This window comes from Panthera leo, chromosome D1 (assembly GCF_018350215.1).
Source record: "Panthera leo isolate Ple1 chromosome D1, P.leo_Ple1_pat1.1, whole genome shotgun sequence".
NCBI lineage: Eukaryota > Metazoa > Chordata > Mammalia > Carnivora > Felidae > Panthera > Panthera leo.
In genome coordinates this window covers 49,117,586-49,134,358 of record NC_056688.1, presented here as the reverse complement: position 1 = coordinate 49,134,358, position 16,773 = coordinate 49,117,586, and the positions used below count along the sequence as shown (strand labels likewise).

At 39.5% G+C, this 16,773-nt stretch overlaps 1 protein-coding gene across 1 annotated transcript in view; it reads left to right on the top strand.

The window, feature by feature from the left end:
• Positions 1 to 6,456: 6,456 nt before the first annotated feature.
• ANKRD42 (ankyrin repeat domain 42) overlaps positions 6,457 to 16,773 on the top strand; it is a gene marked incomplete at its 5' end in the record, with an annotated part of 73,403 nt that continues 63,086 nt past the window's right edge. Inside the window, 2 exons of the mRNA XM_042907122.1 lie at positions 6,457 to 7,486; positions 10,812 to 10,975. Of these exons, the coding sequence (XP_042763056.1) occupies positions 6,457 to 7,486; positions 10,812 to 10,975 (1,194 nt within the window). The remainder of the gene's footprint in view (positions 7,487 to 10,811; positions 10,976 to 16,773) is intronic.

The window sequence follows — 16,773 nt, the reverse complement described above, 5'->3', positions numbered from 1 at the left end:
GTGAGAAAGAAGCCCTATTGAAAAAATAAAACCAGTAATGGTAAAATGGTAAAACAAAACAAAAGTTTAAAGACTGGGTAGTAAACAAGCCAAGAAAATATGGAATGACTGAGAAACAATTGACTGAAGAACAGCTAGGTATGGGTGCCAACACCAGTAGCAATGGGTTGTGTGAGAGGTAACACAATAGTAAGAGCTACTCTTATGAAATTTAACTAGAGATTTAATTGTAGTTAGAATGAGGCAAAAAAGAGATGTTAACATGTATATTAAAAGGAGTTCATTGGAGAGACATGTTGAAGACAGATGATTGACCAATCTCAGAGTTGGAAAGAGATTATCAACAGCACAAAAGGAATTAGCTTTGGAGTGGCAGATGGACAATACTTTATGAGATGATTACAGGTATTTACAGTTGGAATTGAAAATTTAGTTCCTAGTTTTTGACACAGGAGGCTGGATGTTGGATAGTGATTTAGGTGTGTGGCCCTGAAATTTCACTGCATTAGAATCAGTGAATATTAAGAACAGATTGTTTATCTCTGGAGGGTCTCATTTAGTAGATTCTCATTCATTCAGGTGCCTCTACCATTTAAGAAGCTCCATAGTTATACCTGAAAATAATGTCAATTAAATCTTAATTAAAAGAAACACCATAGTTGATTTTTAATGAACAGCTAGATCTGATAACTTACCTAGAAAGAAGCAACACTGAATTATAGGCCCCCAAAATGGAAAAGTAAGTCAACACATACCCCTGGGAACTAGAACTAGTAAGTAATCTACAATATGAAGTGTAGCAAGGAAAGCCAAAGGAAGCCTCAGGGAAGATGGAATATTGTCTTTTAAAGTAATAGTTGAAGTTTGTGAGAATAAAAGGGTTATTTCCTAAAACTTACAAATTTTCTTTCTTTACAATGTTCTGATTTTAACATAATTTGCTTACTTAAAACTTTGAATTTCAATGTTCTGGAAAATACTAAAATACAACCTTATTCAGCTACAAATAAAATAAGCTTTGGCAAAAAAAAAAAAAAAAAAAAAAAAAAAAAAAAAAAAAAAGACCTAATTATATAATAAAAATTCTAAGATTTCCATGTAACAGCTTAGCCTAAAATAGAACATTCTAGATTCCAGTTTTGTTTTCCTGGCTGACTTTGTTTTTACAAACCATTTAGCAACTATTAAATGCTGTAAGAGGTTTATACAGAATATTCAGAAAAAATGTAAGAAGGCATCTATCTAATCATTCCTGCAAGTGGAAAGATTTAGCAGACTAAAGAGGAATCTGGACGTAGAAATGGAACGTCAGGTTACTGTCAAGGCCTGAACTTCTGTAGAAGTAGGGTTTTCTAATCCTATACGGGGTCACTTTGCTGTGCAGGTGGGAAAGAGCAAGAAACCAAGGCACCCATGGAGTGTCTAGTCAGTTTGCAGGTGTGCACCAAAGGGAGAGCAAGGATGCTGGAGAAGCAAGAGCGTGCCTACACAGAAGGGAGAGGATTGCCTGGTGTTGGCTTTACTCCCTCTTCTGGAACTAGATGCAGTTTATCTATGGGGGATTAGGCAGACCCCTCTTTGGAAAACCTGAGAGGTGGAACCATAAGCTTCCACTTCTCTGGAATGCTGAGATGCCCACTTCAGTGTTCTGGAATTTCACTTGAGAAATTTCCTTCAGTCAGTCCCTCACTTACCTTGAAATCCTGTGCATTCTGAGTTTTTACATCTTGACTCCTAAATTTTCCCAATGACTCCTTGCCAAAACAAGTGTTTTTCTTAGTCTCTTAATCTCTCCTGGCCCACATACTCCTTTAAAAGTACTTTCTTCTGCTTTATACAGCAATGCATGTTTTCCTATTCTTTTGTACTTAGGAAGAACTTTTTTTTAATTAAAAAAATCAAATAACATAAAGTCTCCTTTCACATCTTTCTTGTTCTATAAAGTAACTACTGAATTTATCTTCTGTAGATCTTTTTTTGAAAAAAAACTAAAATGAGATTGCATGTGCAGTTTGCCTTTTTTTAAATTCAGTGTATCTTTTTCCATGTTGATGTAGATCCTCATTTCTACAACTGTGTAATATTTCATATGAATGCAGCCTAATTTACCCATTGTTTCACTGATATTCAAGTGTCTATTCACAACTATAATGTGTTGCAGCGACTATCCTACTGTAAGTGATTTCTGAGATTTTACAACTGGATAAAGTTACCAAGTATGCAGTGTACATTTAGAATTTTGACAATGCCAAATTGTCCTTCTTGGGTCACACCAATTTAATCTCTCACCAGCAGGGTGTTTTGTTTAGTAAACCTCTTCCAATACTCATTATCCATTTTTTTAGTTTTTACTAGTGATGTGCAAAGAGCATTCTTTCTTGTGCATTTGAGTATCTTTTAACTTGCTTTTTTTTCAAATTGATGTCAACTAATACAACATACAGTAGTTTCAGGTGTACTTGCTCTTATTTTTAATTATGTTTTTTGTGCATTACTTCTAGAGTTATTCTTTTTCAGACTTGATAATAAAGCTGGTCTACCTTTGATCTCAACTGCATGTTAACATACCTTGTAGCCTTTTATGTTTATACATTTTTTCTCTGTGGTCTTCAGGGTTCATATTGCTTAGGAAGGCCTTTGCAATATGCATAAAACAACCTTTAATTCTTAAATTTTTGTATATGGAAATGAAGAGCCTACATTCCTGTATTTGAAATGCTACCTCTATAATGAACATACACATGGATTATTTCTGAATTCTAGTTTGTTCCATTAATCGAATTGTCCAGTCCTATTCCAATACCTCCCTGTTCTAAATACTCTAGCTTTGTACTTGTGATGTGTATTTGGGTTATTGTATTTTTTTTAAAAAAACATTTTGGTTAATCTTGCACATACATTCTTCCAGAGAAACTTTAAAACCATTTTGTTGGGTGCCTGGGTAGCTCAGTCAGTTGAGCATCCTTCAGCTCAGGTCATGATCCATGGTATGTCAGTCATGATCCATGGTATGTCAGGTTCTGCACTGACAGCGCAGAGCCTGCTGGGATTCCTTCTATCCTCTCTCTCTGCCCCTCCCCCGTTTGTGCTTTCACTCAAAATAAATGAACCTTAAAAAACCCCAAAACTTCAGATAATAAAAATCATCTTGTTGATTTCCACTAAAAATTGTTAAGTATTTTTCCTTGGAATGCAAAAAATTTATAATCTGAGGTGAATCTTATCTTTCCATTGCTGAGCCTACTCATGTAGGGGCACAGCATTCTTTCCATTTATTTTGATTTTCTGTAACATACATAAATGAAATTTTATGTTTTGATGTAGGTTTTCCTTTTTTCTTGATAGATTTCTGGAATATTTCACCATTGTTGCTGCTAATGTGAATAGTTCTTTAGAAGTTGATTATCTGGTTTATAAAAAATCTCAATGTTGCTCTGAGAGCTTACCATCTTCCTTCCAATGTTTCATAGTTTTTTAGTTGTTTTAGATTTCCAGGTAAACATTATCATATACCTTAATTTCTTCCTTTCCGATTTCATACCTTACCTTACTACAGTGGATCCCTAATTCTCAGAACAATGTTTAATTGTAGGAATGACAGCAGATAACCTAAACAATGCCATTAAGTGTGCTGTTTATCTTTGGTTGATACCCTTCATCCAGTTAAGCAAGCTTCCTTTTATTACTTAATATGAACTGTATTTTTCTTTAAGAAATCAGTAATTTTCAGTATCAATTAAGATTATATAGTTTTTCTTCTTCAACGTAGGAAATTTTCATTCTATGTCTAATGTTGATCATCCTTGACCATAACGCAACTTGGTTATTATGTTATTTTCTAAATGTACTGGTGGCTTCTTAGTTTCCTTAATTTCTTTGCAGGTATATTCCTAAGCGGCACTGAGCTGGGTTTTTTTTTTCAGTATCCTTGTCTAGATTCTGTTACAGTTCTGCTACCTTCATATCTGGGATATACTACATTCTTCTCTATGCTTTGTTCCTGGTGACTTTTGTCAGGGGTATGTAGAGCATTCTTTTATGCTTCCTTTATTAAGGTTTTCTAACTCTTCAGTCAATTTTTTGAAATCTGTATTTTCCTAGAAAATTATCCAAGTCAATTTTCAAGATTATTAGTATATAAGGCTATGCTAGGGGTGCCTGGGTGGCTTAGTCGGTCAAGCATCTGACTTCAGTTCAGGTCATGATCTCATGGTTAGTGGGTTCGAGCCCCACGTCGGGCTCTGTGCTGACAGCTCATAGCCTGCAGCCTGCTTCAGACTGTATCTCCCTCTCTCTTTCAAAAATGAATAAACATTATAAAAAAAAAAAAGGCTAGGCTAAATTCACTTCTAATTTTGGAGGTCCCTAATATCCATATGTTCCCTTTGTTTCCAAAATTGTTTTCTCCTTTCTTCTTTAGATTTGCTAAGTGTCTACTCTTTTCAAACAACAGCTATTATTACTAATTTTATTTTCTATTTCATTAATATCTTTTATTTTTAATTCCTTTTATTTTGGGAGATCTTATTTTTTCTGCTTCTTTGCTGTTTGTTTTCTTTTCTGATCCTTCCTGCCATGTGCGTATCTTTTAAGGATGTGCTGACCCTCAGTGAGTTTATCCACACAACATAGCAACATATGAAGCCTTTACCATTAGCCTATGTAGCCTATGCAGGCTACAAAGTCTGTATTAATCTGGAGTCAGAGTGGGTTCCAATTCCCCACTTCCTACTTATGAGATCTCGGCCAAATGTGAGCAGTTTCTTCATCTGTAAAACAGAAATAATAATACAGATTAAGTTTGAAACTATTTGCAAATCATTTAGCATAGAAACTTGCTCCTATTAGTAACTCAATAGGTGTTTGGTAAGACAAAACACCTCAGTTGTCCTATTTCTAAAAATAAGGGGATTGGGATGACTAATCCCCAATTCCCTCCCAAGTGCAAAAAAGTTTATTTTCAGTCTATCAGTTCATCCACCAGACAATCAACTGATCAAGCCACCCACGAACCCCCACCACAATTACTAAGCCTTCCACTTGAACTAAGTATTCCAAATGTCAGGAACACCAAGATGAATAATGAAAAAGTCTTTACCTTCCAGAAGCTCAGAGTCCTTGGGGAGTAGGGGTGAAGATCAACTATTAAACAGTGGTTTAATAAAGTCTGTGGAAATTCAGACTTTGAAAAGTATGTGCAGCAAAATCAAAGACCTAGGTTGAAAACCTAATTGAGATACTTAATACTAGCTGTGAACCTTCAGGCAAGTAATGTTGATGCTTTATTTCTCTTTCTGTCTCTATACCGTCCTGGTAGGTTAAGGATTGAATAAGAAAACAAATACAAAGTATAAAGTGCCAGAGTCACATGAACTCAGCAAATAGCAGTTGTTAACATTACTAATATTACAAGAGGCTATGGAAGTTAAAGAAAGCCAATTTACTGTACTTCAAGAGAGGAATGATAGGGTCTGGGGAATATCCCAAATGTGTTTACGGAACAAACCCTGAGGATTGGAAAAAAAAAAAAAAAAAGAATGAAAGGGCAATTAAGGTGGGTGATGCTCTTAAAGGGCAGAGAATTCTAATTTTTGTGTTCTCTGCTGCTAGCATTAAATCCAACCCACATATTCCTTCTCTGTCTCCGTTTTTTAGTAGGCTCCACGCCCAACGTGGGGCTCGAACTCAAGACCTGGAGATCAAGAGTCCCGTGCTCTACAGACTGAGGTAGCTAGGTGCCCCGTGAACCATGTATTTTCAATAAAGAGTGAATGGAAGAATACCCGTTAAATAATAAGGTTGGAGAAATAAAAGATTTGAGCGAAACTGTTGCAAGTATCATTTTACATTAAAGGGAACCTAGGAGTTAGAGTCAGGAATCATGGAGCAGTCTTTTGACTACTGACCTGTGTTTATACTGGCTCCACAACTTACCTGCTGTTTGGCTTTAGCAAATTACTGAGACGTTGAATCGCCTCACCTACAAAACAGGGCTAACACCTACCTTACACAATTATGCTCAGAATTTAGTACCAAGCAATTATCCAAGAGCCTGGCACTAATAAAACATTCAATAATGAAAGCGGCTGCAGCTAACTTCTCCTTTGGGTCTTTCTCAGTACCTGTGAAATGACAGGATAAGAACAAATTTCCTCCAATGTTCCAAAAAGCACTGAAAAATTATACTAGGTTTGCCAAGGACGAAGAAAGGCCCCGCCCGGCCCGCGCCACACAGGTCACCTACGCAAACTGCAGTCCTGGAGCCCGCATCTGCGTCGCTGAGCCATGGAAGGCGTGATCGATGCCAGGCCGTTAGAGAGACGGGGCCTAGACAGGCTGCATGTGAGACCCCGCGGAATCTCAGGAACACCAGCCCACACCACCATCCGATTTCTCTAGAGGCGAAGCCTCGAAAAAGGTTGAGGGGAGGCCGGAAGTGACGCAAGGTCGTGAGGAACCGGAAATGACCGCAGCACGCCGGAAGTTTACCCGTTTCCAAGGCAACGGCTCCACCGCAACTACGACCGGTTAGCTGTAGTCGGGACGCTGGAAAGCACCTCGGAGGAGAGGGTAGCAGCTGACGGCGGCCGCCGCCAGAGCGACTCGCGGAGAGTAGCAATCGAAGACGGCGGCCGCCTCACTAGTCATCGCGTTTGGAGGACAAACGGCCGACGTGGTCAAAGCGGCGGCCAGTTAAGGGAAAGAGTTAGCGAAGACAGGGGAAGTATCCGTGAAGACGGCGGCCACCTCTATAGGGGCTCTAGAAGAGTACGTGAAGACATCGGCTTCTCCCGCAGTGACTCGAGAAGAGTCAATGAAGACCTTGGCAGTGTCCCTCTGGAGAGAGTTAGGGGAGATGGTGGCCGCTGTTACAGCACCTCCTGGGAGACATTAAGGGGAGACCGCGGCTTCAGCAGCAGCGACGTGAATTTAAGTGAAGTCGGTAGCCACCAAACTAGTGACTGTGAGGGACCGGTCCGAGAAGACCGCGGCCTCCGCTTCAGTGATTCTTGGGAGGGGGTCAGAGAAGTCCCCCAAACCAGCGACTCCGGGGAGAGAAGCAGTGACTACCACAGCCGCCGCCTCAGTGACTCTTGGGAGGAAGGGAGTGCCGATGGCGGCCACAGCCTCAGTAATTCCTGGGACGAAGTAAGTGAAGATCGCGGCTACGCGGCCAGCGACTCCTCTGCGGTGAGCGTCAGCATAGACGCCAGCCGCCGCCTCAGTGGATTCTGGGAGGGAGAAAGTATAGACGAGGGTTCCCGCTGCGGGAGCTTCTGGGAGAGAACCAGGGAGGACGGCGGCCCCGGTGCTAGCGACGACGAAGGCGGTAGCCGCTGCAGTGGCTCGTGGGTGACAGCGAGTGAAGATCACCGTAGCAGTAGGGGCCTGGACTCGATTCCTCCCCGAAGTCCGCGGGATCGCACCATGCCGGTGGTGTCAGATTCAGGCCCCTCCACTTCCTCTAGGGAGACTGCAACCCCAAGTGAGTCAGACTACTTCTCTTGCCCGTCTCTGCCTCTCTTCTCACTTCACCCACATCACCGTTGGCCCTTTCTGGTAGTTTCGTTTCTCAGCTGTTACTCCTAATTTCCCTCTGACATATTTTAAGTGGGTCCCAAGGCTGTTCACCTGTTTCTCATCCTCCCTCCAGGTTTCCTCACTTTCTTCCCACCTGCTATATTCCCGAGACTTCCTACCCAGATTGACATCAACGCTTGTTAAATCTTATGGACCCTTGGCTTCTCTGCAGCATTTGACCCTGTGGAGATGACTTTAGATTTACCTAGTTTTCTTCCACTCTACTGACGCTCCCTTTCCCTTTGATGACTTTTCTACCATCCTCTCCTTAAATGCTGTTCCCCCCCCCCCCCCCCGTGGATAGTGCCATCACTGATGCTTTTTTTTTTTTTCCTGGTCGTGTACTATGACTTCAACCCCTTTGAAATCTTTATTATTCAACCATCCAGTAAATATTTACTGAGGGCTTACTATTTGCTGTATCTTAAGGATATATCAGTGAAGACGACAGACACATTCCTTACATTTTAGGAGGAAAAATAAATGAGCAAATAATGACTAGTGTGATGAATATTATAAAGAAGAGTACAGTGTCCTTGGCTTCAGAATGGGGTGAGGGTAGGTATCAGAAAAAAACTATGTATGAATACTGAGAGACACCTACCACTGAGATCTGCTGCAGACAAATATATACAGCTCCCTCTGGAACTCTTTGGCACCTCAAGATCAACATGAGAAAAATAGGATTTTGTGTCCATATGCCCTCTCCGTCCTTCTTGGAGTTATCCCATTATGCCTTCCTTATTTCACCCACTGTATGCATCCTATTTCCATATTTGTTGAATCTGTCTCCTTTTCTGTTCCTGCTGTTACTCTCAGTTGAGAGTTTCAGCGTCTCTGGTGTGGACCACTGTAGCTTCTTACAAGGTCTTCCTGAGTCTCTAGTCTTACCTTTTTGCTCCCCTTCAGGAATAGGATGGGTGTGTGTGTGTGTGTGTGTGTGTGTGTGTGTGTGGTTTCTTGACCACATCCTACAATTCATGCTGTCTAGGATGCCTTTCCCTGTCCCCATTTTATCTAGCAAACTCCTGTTAATCCTTGAAGATTCATCTTAGAACTCACCTTCCCCAGAAATCCTTTTCTTTCTCATTTCCTTCTATCCTGGCTGATTTAGAAGTCTTCTGTGCTTCCATAAGTTCTTATGAATATTTGTCATTGTTCTTATTGCATTATTTTATAATTTTTTTGTTTGTATCTCTCTGTGAGTTCTTTGAGGATAGAGACCATGTTGCCTTCATCTTTTTATCTTTATGGTAGAGACCAAATTAATGTTGAGTGGATACATGGGTGGATGAATGAATGAATTGGGATGGAATGTGGTGGGGGAGAAAAGGCTGTAAAGTTAGATGTAGCCAAGTTAGTGGAGGGCGTACATTGTCATACTGAGGGTTTGGGCTTTGTTCTCTAGACTAGCAGTGGATAACCAGATGCAGTTAGTGGAATAGAGGCATGGAGTGATCAGGATAGTGTCCTTGTACATGATGGATTAGAATGTCCTGTATAAAATGGATTAGAGTAGAACATCATTTGTAGATCTTGTATTGCTAGTTTAAAGGAGAATAATGAAAGTCTGACCTAGGGGATTACGTCATTAAACAATTATTAAGTGGCTTGGTTATTTTTGGTGCCCTCCTTACTCCCTTCCCCATATGCATATTTCTTAATTGTTCTTCAAGATCTTGCTCACATGTTTACTAAGTCCCAACGTCTTAATTTCACCTATACTCACTTAGGGCAATACTGTCATTTTTTTTTATTTTATTGAATTTATCCAAATACATTTTATTTTTTTTTATTTTTTATTTTTTTTAATGTTTTTATTTATTTTTGAGACAGAGAGAGACAGAGCATGAATGGGGGAGGGGCAGAGAGAGAGGGAGACACAGAATCGGAAGCAGGCTCCAGGCTCTGAGCCATCAGCCCAGAGCCCGACGCGGGGCTCGAACTCACAGACTGCGAGATCGTGACCTGGCTGAAGTCGGACGCTTAACCGACTGAGCCACCCAGGCGCCCCCAAATACATTTTAAAGTGTTGGTGGAAATAAAATGCATTAAATCCCTGTTCATTTGCCATCATATTATCTTAGTGCCTGGAACGTGCTAGATGCTCAGAAAGGATTTTGAATAAAATGTATAGCATTTTGCTAAGGGGTGGCATGAGATGCAATTCCATCCCTCAAAGAAATTAACATTTGAGTTATTGAGAAAGGACATACACATGGATAAGTAGTAGTACAAGATAGCCTAGATTTTCTACCAGAAATGTCGGTGAGTTCTTTTGAAAACAGTTTGAGGTCAGGAATCATGCCTTTTTGTTTAGGAAATGCTTTGATTAAACTCTGTACTCTTCCTCCCTCAACAGCTGTTCATGCTGAGATATCTGTATTGCTTCTGGCTTACAGTACACATTAAATATTTCACAGTCACAATGCGGTCTTGTGATGTTTGGAACATTAAATTATAAAACATAAGACCCCTAGAGTGTATGAAGTAAAAATTGTGACCTGCCATTCCTTTCTTAGTGTAGTAGTATGAGAAGGATAAGAAAAGTATATTGATAGAATGTATCAGCCTATGTGAGGTGAGGCTTTTGTAAAGTCTTTATCACTGGAGAGTAGGCCTTTGTTACAGAGAATGCACTGGGTATATTTCAGAATGATTACTTTCCCCCTTCCCCTGCCGAAGACATGAAAAGAGTCTTCTTGACTTTTCACAGTGATAACCTGGTGGGATTTACCCTAGTGGGGTAAAATCTATGAAAATGTGGGGGCCTTCTAAGACTGTGGCCTCAAGAGTTTCTCACTCATAGGCTAATACTTTCCCGACATCTAGCAATTTGTCACAGTTACCATTTCAGTGCTTCTAGGAGTTTATGGCTCCAGTGGCTTCTGCTCCAGGTAAGCTGAACTTGTTTGTGCTTCTGTATTTGTGTGTCTCTCCAGACTTGAGGAGGCAGTTGACCTTGAGACCTCAGTTCTCTGATAAATCCAAGAAAAATAATTGATTTTCTGTTTGACAGCTTTTTTCCTGTATCTATGCGAGTGACAACTTCAATGCTCTTTACGTGTTAGAGCTGAAATGGAAGTCTGATTAAGATGTTAACCACAAATATCTTTGTAATAAATTATTTGGAAAATCAAAGTGATTTTGTGCTTTCTATTGAATCATTGCTTTAGGCTTTTTTTTTTTTTTTTTTTTTTTGTAATATATTTTAAGCAATTTTTCAATAGGTGCCCAGAAGAAAGTGCATTTTGGTAACATACATGATGCAGTACGGGCTGGAGATGTAAAGCAGCTTTCAGAAATAATAGAACGTGGAGCCAGCATTAACGAAGTTGACATTCTCCATAAGTTTTCCCCTTTACATCGGGCAGCACATTCTGGAAGTTTGGAGGTAAGAAGCTGTATAAATTATTAAACTGAAGTTTACAGCTGTTAGCAATTTTGAAAAGTTAGCAAATAGGATTGAGACTTTATGCTAGGTATTTGAAATATTTTTCTTTTTCCTCTTTTTTTAAAGTTTGTTTGTTTGTTTGTTTGTTTATTTATTTATTTATTTATTGAGAGAGATAGAGTGTGAGCCGGAAGGGGCAGAGAGGGAAGGAGAGAGAGAATTCCAAGCAGGCTCCGCACTGTCAGAGCAGAGCCCCAAGGGGGCTCAAACCCACGAACTGTGAGATCACGACCTGGGCTGAGATCAGGAGCTGGATGCTCAACTGACTTAGCTACCCATGCGCCCCAGAAGTATTTTTCTTTTTCAATTCATCGTGATATTTGTTGTTCTGGTTACTGTACCTTTGTAACAAATTATCCCAAAAGTTAGTGGCATAAAATAACCATTGATACTCAGAAGCGAATCAGGAATTTGAATCTCATGGATAGCTCGTCTCTTTTTCATGATGTCTGGGGCTTCAGCTAGAAGATTGAAATACTGAGGCTGAAATCTTCTGAAGGCTTGTTCACGCAGATGTCTGGTGGAAGATGCAAGCTACAGGCTGGCTGCCTTAATTCCTCTCCATGTGAACTTTTATGTGAGGCCTCTCCACCTGGGCTAATTTGTGATTCCTCACAATGTGGTGGCTGAGTTCCAAAGGCAAGCCTGGAGGGTAACTTACAGAGGGTAACATATGAATACCTAATTCTATCAAATCTTAATATTTTTGCTATGGTTGCTTTAGATTTTTAGAAAATAAATGGAACCTCACAGATGTATTTGAAGTCCCTTAGCACCCCTCACGGGTGCCATTCCTCCCCTAACAACTCCAGAAGTAACTATTACCCTGCATTTGGTGTTTGATATTCCCATGTAGGGGCACCTGTGTGGCTCAGTCAGTTGAGCATCCGACTTTTAATTTGGGCTCAGGTCATAATCCTAGGGTCATGGGATTGAGCCCCATTCACCGTGGAGCCTGCTTGGGCCTGCCCCTCCCTCCCTCCCTCCCTCTTTCTCTCTCTCTCTCTCTCTCTCTCTCTCTCTCTTTCTCTCTTTCTTTTCTTTCTCTCTCTCTCTCTCTCTCTCTCTCTCTCTCTCTCTCCCTTCCCCTTGCCCCCTCCCTTGCCCTTGGGCATGCTCTCCCTTTCTCTCTCTCTCAAAATAAATTAAAAAAATACTATCTATGTTTTATGTTGTTATTAAATGATTGTATCATTGTTCTTAATAACATTTTATATAAATGACATTATACTATGTTCATCATCCTGCAGCTTTTTGCGTTCAACAATGTATTTTTGAGGCTTAACTATGATGGCATTTATGTACTCCATTTCTTTCAGGCATGTTATAATTATTCTTAGACTAATATCATCCATTTTTCAATGGCTATTTAGTTGGTTTTCTTTTTTAGCTAGTACAGGCAGTGCTTACTGAATATTTTTATGCAAAAGTTATTCTCAGGTTGTGTACAAGGCCAACTGCACTTTTTCCTCATGATTAGAGATTATGTGTGGAGAACTTATTTTAATTACCGCATTTCCCTAGCCGGTAGGCTGCAGGAGGTCTGCTATGAAGTGTTTGTTTTTTCTCCCTACCACACAGAGACTGCTTTCTATGAAAATGGCTTCTCTGTGTGATTTCTTGTTTGTTTGGGTTTCTCTGCTTCTCAAAACTGAATCTGGCCTGGAGAATCTCTCCGCCAGTTGTGTGCCCCACTTGAACTGTTGTAAACAAGGATTTTTTGATTTGGCCTATTAGTGGCTTCCTCTCATCTAGGAAGTATGTGCCTTGATGGTTCTTTCTCAGTTTGTAGCCCTGGGTGGGTATGTTCTCTGTTTCCTTCCATATCCCTATTGGATCTACACTTCGGCAGCTTTTTCCCATTTGTTTTGTAGCTTCGGATGTTTCTTAGTTTCATCAAGGATAGAGTTTTATTCCTGTTTTTCTTGCCTTTTTTTTTTTAATGATTTCAAAGAGAGTGGGGTTTCCTCTCTTTCGTGGTATCCTTTCAGCCTTTCTGATTACTCCCAGTCTTCTTTGGTTAACCTCCTCTGACTACTCTATAAATATAAGTATTTTTTATATTTCTGCTAATAGCCTTTTCTCTCCTACTTTATGTACTCTCTCTAGACAGTCTTTTAGCATTCCTTGGTTTTATCACTACTACATAATTACTGATTTGCTTTCTCTCTTGAACTCTGCTTATGTATCAGGTGCTTGATCAATAACAGCACATATGCATCTGACTGGATCTCTAATTGGTCTGAAACTAAACTAGTACTCTTTTCCCTCCCTTTCTTAGTTTTCCAGGCTATTGACTTGGCATCATTCTTGCATTGTCTCCATTTTTTCCAGAAGTGAAACACAATATCAACATTTGTCTGAAGGTGCACTTGATAATGCAGTGAGAACTGATCATTAGGTCATTGATTTTGTTCCATCTTTGTCTCCTGAGTTTGTCCTCTCCACCCTTTTAGCCACTGCTTTAGATCTAATTGATTTTCTTCTTTTGAAACCTTTAAGTCTGTGTAGTGACTCTTTATCCCCTATAGGATAAATTTCAAGCGACTTAATATAAGAGACTTCTCTCTGCAACCTCATCTCCCATCATACTTGTTTTATTCTGTAATACTGGTGACTACTGTCATTTCCTAAACTAGCCTGCTGTTCTTTGTTATCCTAGACTTTACACATACGGTTTTATCTGCCTGTTTTCACTCACCTCTTCCTACTGGTTACTTGGTTGAATTCCAGGTCAGGCAGCACCCACTTGGAAAAGCTTTGTGTGTCTCCCCGCCCCCCCAACATCCCTTAGTAACCTACCTAGGAGCTACACCTAAATCTTACACATATTTTTAAAACTATATTTATTTGTATTTATCACATTGAATTGATCACTTTGAATCTCTTTTAGATTTTGAGCTCTTTGAAGGTACCATTTGGGTTTTGTTCCTCTTTTTTTCCACATTTGGCATATTGGATTCTCAATAAATGTTTGCTGTATAGCTGAATTTGCTGAACTAAATATATATACATTAAAAAAAAAAAACCCACATATATGTGTGTGTGTGTGTGTGTGTGTGTGTGTGTGTGGTTTTTTTTTTTTTTCTTATGATTTATTTTTGGGACACACCTGAGTGGCTCAGTCAGTTGCGTGTCTGACTTTGGTTCAGGTTATGATCTCATGGTTTGTGGGTTCGAGCCCGTGTTGGGCTGTGTGCTGACAGATTCTGTGTCTCCCTCTCTCTCTGTCCTTCCCTCCACTCATGCTTCGTCTCTCTCTCTCAAAAATAAATAAATGTTAAAAAAAAAATTAAAAGATTTATGTTTAGAGAGAGAGAGAGAACAAACAAGTGGGGAGAGAGGGAGGGAGAGGGGGAGAGAGAGAGAAAGAGAGAGAGAGAGAGAGGGAGAGAGAGAGAGAGAGAGAGAATGAATATGAATCTCAAGCAGGCTCCATGCCCAGCACAGAGATGACATGGAGCTTGATCCCACACCCCTGAGATCATGACCTGAGCCAAAATCAAGAGTCAGATGCTCAACTGACTGAGCCACCCAGGCGCCCCTTAAATTTATATTTTAAGTGTTAGCATAGTGCATAACAGATATTCCAGAAATGTTTGTTGAATTTAACAAAAATAAGTTAAACCAAAACGTTTTGATGCCTGTGTACCTCTCCATTTAAAGATCATCTCCTCATTCTCTACTTGACTACTACGTTAATGATCTCACATTTTGTTACCCTTTCTGAAATTTCTTAAGACTGTGGTACTTATGTTGGTAATATAATCACTAGATAAACAACTAGTGAAAACTATGCTTCATTAGACTTCATTTTTTTTTTTCTTCGTGAGATGAAATCAGCTCTTGAGCCCCTATGGTAAACTTTTTATTTCAGATATATTTTTTACTTCCAGAATTTCTTTTTCTTCTTTCTTTTTTTAAAAATAACTTGTCTCGGGGCCCCTGGGTGGCTCAGTCGGTTAAGCGTCCGACTTCAGCTCAGGTCACTATCTTGCAGTCTGTGAGTTCCAGCCCCGCGTCGCGCTCTGGGCTGATGGTTCAGAGCCTGGAGCCTGTTTCCGATTCTGTCTTGGTCTCTCTCTGCCCCTCCCCCGTTCATGCTCTGTCTTTCTCTGTCTCAAAAATAAATAAAACGTTAAAAAAATGTTTTAAAAATAAAAATAACTTGTCTCTTTGTGTATATTTTCTTTTTTTTTCATTTTCTGCAATTGTATTACTACTTTCACATTTTAAAGTTAACTTGGAAATATAATAGTATTTCATATATTTGGATAGGAATCAATATTTTAATATTCATGGACACAAAATAATTACAATTATTTGAAATTAAAATGAATCTTAATAATCTGTAATTGAACAATAGTCTCAAAAACATAGATACTTATAGTTTTATTATAATTCATATAATTCATTTTTATCCACAACTTTGAAATTGAATTGTTTGCCAAACATAGCATGAATTAAGCAAAACTTTAATTCAATTAATACATTTTTATGAGTGTGTATTTATTTCTATTAAAGATTTTATTTAAAAAATTTTTAATGTTTATTTATTTTTGAGAGAGAGAGACAGAGTGTGAGCTGGGAAGGGACAGAGAGAGGGAGACAGAATTTGAAGCACGCTCCAGACTCCAAACTGTCAGGACAGAGCCTGATGTGGGGCTTGAACTCATGAACCACGAGATTATGATCTGAGCCTAACTAAGATGGACACTTAAGCAACTGAGTACACAGGTACCTCCCTCCTTTTTTTTTTTAATAAGTGCACTCTTTTTTTTTTTTTTTTTTTTTTTATATGTTTATTTTTGAGATAGAGGCAGAGAATGAGCGGTGGAGAAGCAGAGACAGAGGGAGACACAGAATCCAAAGCAGCCTCCAGGCTCTGAGCTGTCAGCACAGAGTCTGAGGTGGGGCTCTAACCCATGAACTGCAAAATTATGACCTGAGCCGAAATTGGACACTTAATGAACTGAGCCATACAGGGACCCCTTTTATGTTTTTAAGTAATCTCTATACCCAACATGGGACTTGAACTCACAACCCTCACAGGGTCAAGAGTTGTATGCTCTGCTGACTGAGCCAGCCAGGCTCCTATATGTGTGTGTGTTAAAAAAATTTTTTATAAGTATACTCCTTAATCGCTGTTTCAGCCACTCCTCACTCACCTCCTCTCTGATAACTATCAGTTTGTTCTCTATAGTTATGAGTCTGTTTCTTGGTTTGTCTTCTCTTTTTTTTTTTCTTAACCTTTGCTCGTTTGTTTTGTTTCTTAAATTCCACATAAGAGAGAGATCATATGTATTTGTCTTTCTCTGACTGACTTATTTCTCTTTGATGAGTCATTGTCATCATACTTTCCTTTAATTTTTTAAAATGTTTATTTATTTTGGGATAAAGAGACAGCACTAGTGGGGAAGGAGGAGAGAGAGAGAGAGAGAGAGAGAGAGAGAGAGAGAGAGAATCCCAAGCAGGCTCCACATTGTCAGTTCAGAGCATGACGTGGGGCTTGAGCTTATGAATTGTGATATCATGAGCTGAAATCAAGAGTCAGATGCTTAACCAGCTGAGCTACTCAGGTGCCCCTCCTTTAATTCTTTAAATATAAATTCTTTCATTCTTATTTATTTATTTTTTAAAGTTTATTTATTTTGAGAGAAACAGAGACTGTGTGAGTGGGGGAGGGGCAGAGAGAGGGAGACAGAGAATCTCAAGCAGGCTCTGCCAGTACAGAGCCT